Raw genomic sequence first — 9,067 nt, forward strand, 5'->3', positions numbered from 1 at the left:
TCATCGATGTCATTAACGTAAAAATTATATAAGAGAGGGCTTAAACATGAGCCCTGGGGAAGACCCATGTAACTAATTCGGGAAGTTGTCGAATCACCATGTGAGAAATACATATGCTTTTCTGACAACAAATTGAGCAAAAAATTATTTAAATTTGGTGAAAGTCCCTGCGAATGAAGTTTCGCGCTTAAAACTTCTACAGAGACAGAGTCAAAAGCCCCCTTAATGTCCAAGAATGCAGAAGCCATTTGCTCTTTTCGAGCGAAGGCGAGTTGAATTTCAGTAGAAAGCAACGCTAGGCAATCATTCGTTCCTTTGCCCCGGCGAAAGCCAAATTGAGTATCTGAAAGTAAACCGTTTGTTTCGACCCATTTGTCTAACCGTAAGAGGATCATTTTCTCCATTAATTTCCGGAGGCAAGAGAGCATAGCAATTGGCCTATAAGAATTGTGATCAGAGGCAGGTTTTCCGGGTTTTTGAATAGTAATGACTTTTATCTCCCTCCGGTCGTGCGGAACAATGTTTAGCTTAAGAAACTCGTTGAACAAGTTCAACAAGCGTCTTTTTGCAGAATCGGGTAGATTCTTCAACAAGTTGAATTTTATTCTATCCAACCCTGGAGCTTTATTGTTGCACGAAAGGAGAGCCATCGAAAATTCCAACATCGAAAATGGGGGCTCTTCCGTAGTTACTGAAAACGCGTCGCGAAAAATCTTCTGTTCCGGAACAGAGTCCGGGCAGACCTTTTTGGCAAAATCGAGTATCCAGCGATCTGAATACTCCTCGCTCTCATTCGAAACGTTACGATTCCGCATGCGCCTGGCGGTATCCCAAAGAGTGCTCATCGCTGTTTCCCTCGATAACGCGTTTACGAACCGCCGCCAGTATCCGCGTTTTTTCGCTTTCATTAAGCTCTTCATCTGCCTGTCCAGTATCTCGTACCTTCGAAGCAGCTTAACCGAGCCATACTTTCGGTAGTCCTTATATGCCGAGGACCTTCGCGCGTACAGTTCAGAGCACTCTTTGTCCCACCACTTGGTAGGAGGACGCCGTCTAATTGTTATCCCGGGTATTGGTTTCGTCTGAGCTTGAGTCGCGGCGTCGATGATCAAGCCAGAAAGGAACGCGTATTCTTCCTCCGGAGGAAGTTCCTCGTGAGACTCGAGATTTTCCGCTATGAAAGTCTCATAACGCTTCCAATCAATGTTACGTGTGAGGTCGTATGACATATTGATAGGATTCGCGGGAGTTGAACCATTAGCAATTGAAATAACGATTGGAAGATGATCACTACCGTGAGGATCATTGATTACTTTCCACTGGCAATCTAACGCTAGTGATGTCGAGCAAAGGGATAGGTCAAGCACGCTTTCGCGTGCTGGAGGATTAGGTACACGTGTCGCTTCCCCAGTATTCAAAAGTGTCATATTGAAGTCGTTGATCAAGTTACAAATTAAAGAAGATCGGGCGTCGTCGTATTGCGATCCCCATTGCAGACAGTGGGAGTTAAAATCTCCCAAAATCAAAAAAGGTGCGAGAAGCAATTCTGCTATGTCAGAAAGTTGCCTCTGTTCAATCCGCACGGATGGAGGAATATATATCGAAGCAATGCAAGGGTCTTTTCCATTCATATTTGTTTGAATGGCAACGACTTCAATGTGCGAGATCCGAGGGAGGTTGATTCTAAAAAAGGAGTAGCACTTTCTGATCTCTAAAAGTACCCCTCCACCATGTGAGTCTCGGTCTCGACGGATTATGTTAAAATCGTGGAAATTGGGTTGATTATTTGAATTTAGAAAAGTTTCACAAAGCGCAAAAGCGTCACAATTATAAGTGTTTATTAAATGAGAAAATAAATCGAGTTTGGGGATGATATTTCTGCAATTCCACTGTAATACAGTGATAAAACTCCTAACCTCTTTCGCCGTCTTAGTCATCGAAAGATATGATAGCTGAAATGAGGGGCCAAGTTGCTGCTAGTTGTTTCAAAAATGTTTTCACTGTAGGGAGAAGGGCAAGAAGAATGTTTCTAAGGGGATCTGTTATGTTGAATGTTTTGAATATCCAGTCCACAATATCAGAGAAATTTATAAACCCTGTTTCTTTTTTATCCTCTGATCGAGAAATGGGTGCACGAGGGGTTTTTGGTGTCCCAGGAAGCGGTGGGTACTCCTGGTTAGATTTGAAATTAAAACCGGGAGGTACTTGCTTCGGTTTTTCTTCACCGCTTCTTTTTTGCGTAGGTATATTGGTCATTCCGCTAGGGGTTATCTTACGACCTTTGCGAGAAAGATTAGGAGAGTTTACTATTCTCCTCTTCCTAGATCCTTCTGGCATGGCATAAAAACACCCTTCGACGGGATCGTCAGATGTACCCTCATCGGTTGGCAAAGAGGAAAAGATGTTTCCTGTCGAGGGTGGCTCAGCCCTCTTAAGCATTTCTGCAAAAGAGCGCTTTGATCGTTCCTTAAGGGAACGCTTTATTTTCTCCTCGCGCTGTTTGTACGCGGGACATGCCGAAAGGTCATGCCGAGTTCCCTCGCAGTAAAGACACTTTTCAGTATCCTCACTGCAAGTGGTCTCAGCATGATTGCCTCCGCACTTGCTGCAGCGTGCCTTGTTGCAACAGTAGGTGGCTGTGTGACCTAACTGCTTGCAGTTATGGCAGTGCATGACCCGCGGTACAAACAGGCGTACAGGTAGACGAACCTTATGCAAAAGGATGTAGTTCGGCAGTGCAGATCCGGCGAATGTTACCCGAAAGGAATCCGAAAGAAAGAATTTCTTCTTTCCTTCATCGATGGACACTGAATGCAATTGCTTGACATCCAATATCTTTACATCTTGCATCATTGGGTTCTTGAAACAGCCAACCCCATGACGCAAAATGTCATCGACAGTGAGATTCCCTTCGGTCACAACACCGTCGATCTCACATCCTTGGCAGGGATGTACACGCGATACTCTCTCGTGAAGAGCTCGCAGCAAGCAATTGCGTTTGCTTGCTTCAAGCTATTCACGACAACTCGAAGTTTGTTCGGCCTCACCTTGGTGATTTCGGTTACGTCCGAAAACCGTTCTGTCAGGTCCTTGCCAATGCGCAAAACATTCAATGGTTTCTTTATGGGCCGGAAGTAGACAGCGTACGGGCCCTTAAATTCATCCGGGTAAGCTTTTATACGAACGTTAGCTAACACGTTCGGATTTGGTGGACTAGGTGCAGGGGATGGCAGTGGAGATGGAAGCGGGGAGCTGCGGGGTGATATTTCAATCACATCTCCATTCGTTTCAACTTCTAGGAACAATTCCACCTGCATGTTGTCCATGTCGTTCATGTTTGCGGGAGCAATATGCTCTACCGCACACTAACGGTAAACAACCGTGTATAAATGGGGTACCAAGTTGAAGTGATTAAATGAAAAAACAATTTGTCCAAGTAAGATGAATTAAAATTTAAAAAAAGTCACTCGTATAAATGGGCAAAGAATAAATGAATAAAAATAATAAAAACAGAATACTTCACCGAATATCCAGGTCGGTTTTATTTTTCAGCTGCCGTGTCCTACACGCAACCTTGTGGATGTCAGAGGATGATCACTATCCAGTAGCTGATCCGTACTGCTAGCGGGGTATCCAGATCCCGGCGGTGAGGAGAGGGGATTTGCTTCTGCTGCTATCGGTGTCAGCAGCTGCTTCTCGGTGCTGGTAGCGTGGTATCCAGCACCCGCCGCTGCGGAGAAGTTGAACTGCTTCTAATGTGCAGGCTATTGTCACCACAGCACAAAACGAACCGAAAAAAAAAGAACCGTACTGTATTTCGTGTGGTTTATTGTTAAGTGCGAGTCGTAGCTGACTGAAAAAACAACGTCTATTCGCCACGAAAGCAGAAACGGCACTCCTGTTTTGGCTGTATACAGCACTAAAAAACTTAGTCATAACCTATTTTGTTACTTGGGTTGTCTCTGTCGGCTGATCAACTGTTGGAGTTGCTTCACAGGCCACAAACTGCCATAGAAGAACTATTTGTTAATATATTCCTATATTTTCTCATATAAATTCCTTATCCGTCTGTTGTTGCGTTGTCATGAAGAGTAGGTGGTAAATTCTCAAAGTTCTTTCATTTTCTGAAACAGCTATTTTCGATTATCTATAATTTCCACAGTTCTTGAAGCGTTTGGATCAAAAAGATTTTGAATTTTCACTTCCCAATTCATTCCGGTAATTTCGATGGAATGTGCTGATTGTTCAGCCTCAATTGTGGCATCACGGGAGGCAAACCTGTGTAAGGTTGTAATTGATTTCCATGGAGAGTTTTGCGATATGCGATATTTACTTTTTGCTATATCCTGTAAAATTAGCCTGTTTTTTACCATTACATAATTGACCAGTTTCAGCATGCATTACACGGATGGGAGTACTTTTGAAAGGTTTGGCATTGATAGACGAAAGAATGTTTTCTGTAGCGTTTGATGCTTTTCTATACTTGTTCGTGCAGCCGAGTCGTAGATTTGTGCTCCATATTCTATCCTTCTTCTTCTTAGGGTATTTCCTATTTTCACCAATGATTCTGGACTGGCACCGCTTTGACGTTATCCAAGAAGTTTTAGAATAGGCAATGTTTCTGCTCCTACGCTTCCTATGTGTTAGATGTTCTTCCTATAAACTAGCAGCCTATCTAAAATGAATCCTAGGTATTTGTGAGTATTGTTGATTTGAATCCTAGCATAGTCAGATTTCGAATTCTTGGGTATATTTGCCTGTGAAAATCACTCCTGTGCATTTTGTTGTTCAATTCGTTGATTTCTTGATTAAGTTTTCCGAGCTGGTGATTTACCTTCGACTTCAAGGTTTTTGGGTCATTTGCTTCCACGAGCAAAGTCACCCGCAAATTGAATCAGCAGGCATTTTTCTTCATCTTCTACGGTTTAATGTAAAAATTCCCCTGGTGCAAGGTTTCGCTCATTTCAGAAGTCACGCCACCTTCGCTAGGTTTAATAATGACTATTCTTTGGTGTTAATGAGTTTGAGCTGAACGTTCATCAGAGCGATTGCCTTTTTTGAGGAAGGAAGAGACTGGTCTCTGTGCGGCTTTCTGATTGGTTTAACTAGCGTCATCCTCCAACGTACTGGTAATTGTTCTGAGCCGAAAACTCTGCTCAACATTTCGCTTATTTTCAGCTGGATTCTCAAATTCATCTCAACGAGTATGGCATATGATGAAATCGTGATCCATCACCGACCAAGATGTTTTTCTCGCAAGTCCCGATGTGGCCGAGGATATATCGATAGCAGAGCTGTTTCAATTTTGAGTGGTGAGGCAGGCTTGGCTTCCGTCATTTACGATTATGAGATTGGAATCCTCAATTAAACTTGCCAATAAAATAACTTTCGCGCAGTTCTCAGCCATCGGATTCCAATCTTTGTGATGGGCGTTCAAGTCGCCTCCCACGATAACTTCTCCGGGAAGATTTTTTAGCAACTGAATAGGGTTTTTAGTTTGTCTCGAATTGCTTGATATGTATTCGATCGAATCCTTTCGGTAATCTAATGCAATCGATTCGACCGGTAGGAAGCCACTAAAATTTAATATTTCGTAGACCAGGCTCTCATCAATAACTGTTTTAGCTTGAATGAATCGTCTGGTTTTAACCAAATTTATTGTAGAAGTGTCACTTTGGTTTCATTTTCAAACATACATTGACTCAGTTCTTCTCTACTGGAAGAGTATCTTAAACTTTGTGTGTTGTTTTGAGGATTTTTGATTTTTTTTACACTCCACTGTTGATTCTTGTGGTGATTCTTGTTTTCACAGTCTTGCAGTTCTTTCATGGGGTTTAATTGTTTGTTTGCTAGGAATTCAGATAGAAAGATGGTTCGCAATTCGTGTATGAATCTTTTAAAACCAGTTGCTCTGTGTATATATTGTCTGCAGGTTCTGCAATGGTTTTTAGAGGGTTTCGGATGTTCCATTTGGACCAGAAGTTCGTGAGGTGTTTCCAAGTGAATCCGTCGTACGTGATCTTCGTTTGTTCAGCTTCTACATAGGAAATTTGTTTATCCGTCATGTCCTGCAGAATTCGTAATCTTCCCCCTCTTTCCGGATAATCTTTTTTGTATTGCTCTGTGCAAAAGTTTGCAATTTGGATGGGAAGATGTATAACTACCTTGAAAATGCAGCCGTAAATTTTAACTTTTTCTGGAACATTCACTCATTGGATTGTCAGCAGGGTTTTTTCTTGATAAAATGCTTCATTTCTTTCTACCGAAATCACGTCATTTTTAGTCTCCATGTTGAGTTTCATCACTGTTTGGTTCAAGTTTTTTGGAACTCCTTTGATGAAGCAGATAATTTTGGTTTGGATTCTCGGGAAATACATTTGAAGGTTGTTTTCGTCGAATTAACGCTTGTTTTGTCTCTCTCGCGTTACTCGTGACAACTGTGAAACGAAATCTTTCGGTTTTAGTCATTTCTGAGAATTCATTCAATCTTACCGATGTGAGAAATTTCCCTTACATGGACTACATGAAAATGATTTGCTTCAGGGTTAGATACTCCCAATAGGACTTCTTCGTTTGCTGAATCAGTTATTTCGCTGGGTCCCATGGTTTTTTGCTTGGTAAGGTCGAAATTGAATGAAGTTGAATATGAATTTTCGAACGGTCGTATGTCAAATTCGGTTAATCGTTTATAACTAATAAAAGTCGATCAATGACTGAAATTTATTCACTAGAGATCACTCCTTCGTTTTAGAAAAACAAAAAATTCTACATGCGCCTAAACCTTACAAACACCGGATCGTTTCTATTTTTTAATCTTTGAACATGTGTTGTAGTTGCAAGTCAAAAATGCACCTGGCATCAATGTTTAACGCGTGCTAAATTTGCTGTCAGTTGTAGTACTTGTATTCAAGTAGTGCACAAGGTTGCATAAGAGCTGCTTGATTTTGAAACAATGTGGGGGTGCTCGAATATAATCTTACTATATAAAAATGGAATTCCGTAACGCTTGATCTTATTGATATTATTCCCTCAGTCTCTGTGGTGTACAGTAATCATCATCATTTTGAATCGTTCTAAATCAAAAATAATAAGCGGTGACATGTAGGTTTTTTAACATGAAAATGTTCACTGATGTTCAGGAAAGACATTAGTTATAAAAAAATAGTTATCTAATTACTAAAACTTGAGATATTATTCACAAAACTACGTAAAACATGCAAAATTATGACTTTCTGTGCTAAATTTGCCTCTAAATAAAATTTCAAAGCGATGACATATGATTCTTTTTTCACTGAAATGTTTGTTAATGTTCAGGGAAGACATTCGAGGAAAAATAATTAGTATCTGATTACTAAAACTTAAGATATTATTCACAAAACTACGTAAAACATGCAAAATTATGACTTTTTATACTTAATTCGTCTCCAAATCAAAATTCAAAGTGATGACATGTGATTCTTTTTTCATTAAAATGTTCGTTGATGTTTAAGAAAGATATTTGAGAAAAAATAATTGGTATCTAATCACTAAAACTTGAGATATTATTCACGAAACTACGTAAAACACGCAAAATTATGACTTTCTGTGCTATATTTGCCTCTAAATCAAAATTCAAAGCGTTGACATATGATTTTTTATACTAAAATGTTTGTTAACGTTCAGGAAAGACATGTGAGGAAAATTAATTAGTATCTGATCACTAAAACTTGAGATTTTATTCACAAAACTACGTAAAACAAGCAAAAATATGCTGAATTTGCCTCTAAATCAAAATTTCAAGCGATGACATGTGATTTTTTTTACATTAAAATGTTTGTGAACGTTTAGGAAAGACATTTGAAGGAAAGTAACAAGTATCTGTTTACTAAAACTTGAGATTTTATTCACAAAACTACGTAAAACTTGCAAAATTATGACTTTTTATGCTGAATTTGCCTCTAAAACTAAATTTTAAGCCATGACATGTGATTCTTTTTTCATTAAAACGTTTTTTAATGTTCAGGAAAGACATTTGAGGAAAAATAAATAGTATATGATTACTAAAACTTGAAATATTATTCACAAAACTACGTGAAACATGCAACTTTATGACTTTTTATGCTGAATTTGCCTCTAAATCAAAATTTGAAGCGATGACATGTGATTTTTTTTTACATTAAAATGTTTGTTAACGTTCAGGAAAGACATTAGAAGAAAAGTAACAAATATCTGTTTACTAAAACTTGAGATTTTATTCACTTTTATTCACATTTTAAAACTTAAGATATTATTCACGAAACTACCGAAAACACGCAAAATTATGGCTTTCCGTGCTAAATTTGCCTCTAAATCAAAATTCAAAGCGTTGACATATGATTTTTTTTTTCACTAAAATGTTTGTTAACGTTCAGGAAAGACATTTGAGGAAAAATTAAATGTATATGATTACTAAAACTTGAGATATTATTCACAAAACTGCGTTAAACATGCAAAATTATGACTTTTTATGCTGGATTTGCCTCTAAATCAAAATTCAAAGCGATGACATGTGATTCTTTTTCCATTAAAATGTTTGTTTGTGTTAAAATATAAAATGTATGTTTGAAGATGATTTTCTGTCTACAGCACAACAATATTGCAGCCTTCTAATAGCGCTCTCGATCAACCAGATTAGTTGAGAAAATTCGTTATCGATATTGTTTTAGCACATTTTGCATGTTGTAGGATAAGAACAACGATACACCGTGCCCCAGAGCTGAGTCGAGAAAAATTGCAGTTCGAAAAGATTCTCGACCTGATCGGGGATCGAACCCGATAGCACAACCGTGTGGGAGCCAATCCACATCGCTAACCACAGAGCCACGAGGACCACATACAGCATACAGAATACAGAAAATCACCGAAATTTTTTTTTAATTTATACGTTTTTATACGATTACATGCGAAACTTTGACTTTTTATGCACAATTCGCCTCTGAATCGAAATTCAATGATTTGTTTTTTTTTGCAATAAAATGTTCGTTGTTCCTTCATCTACAATTTTTTTTGCAGAATAACCCATGTCTCGAGCATGAACATTTTACATTTA

At 39.0% G+C, this 9,067-nt stretch overlaps 1 protein-coding gene across 1 annotated transcript; it reads right to left on the minus strand.

The window, feature by feature from the left end:
* Positions 1–225: 225 nt before the first annotated feature.
* LOC129725441 (uncharacterized) lies at positions 226–6,782 on the minus strand. Its single transcript, XM_055681295.1, has 2 exons — positions 6,493–6,782; positions 226–6,437 (listed from the first exon to the last, which is right to left on the minus strand). The coding sequence occupies exon 2, from the start codon at positions 2,851–2,853 to the stop codon at positions 1,930–1,932; it is 924 nt and encodes a 307-aa protein (XP_055537270.1). The 5' UTR covers positions 2,854–6,437; positions 6,493–6,782; the 3' UTR covers positions 226–1,929.
* Between the last annotated feature and the right edge of the window lie 2,285 nt (positions 6,783–9,067).

The sequence above is a fragment of the Wyeomyia smithii genome, chromosome 2 (assembly GCF_029784165.1).
Source record: "Wyeomyia smithii strain HCP4-BCI-WySm-NY-G18 chromosome 2, ASM2978416v1, whole genome shotgun sequence".
Taxonomy (NCBI): domain Eukaryota; kingdom Metazoa; phylum Arthropoda; class Insecta; order Diptera; family Culicidae; genus Wyeomyia; species Wyeomyia smithii.

Excerpts from the sequence above, each read along its gene's own strand:
- LOC129725441 (XM_055681295.1), bottom strand. The coding sequence starts at position 2,853 with ATGATGCAAGATGTAAAGATATTGGATGTCAAGCAATTGCATTCAGTG.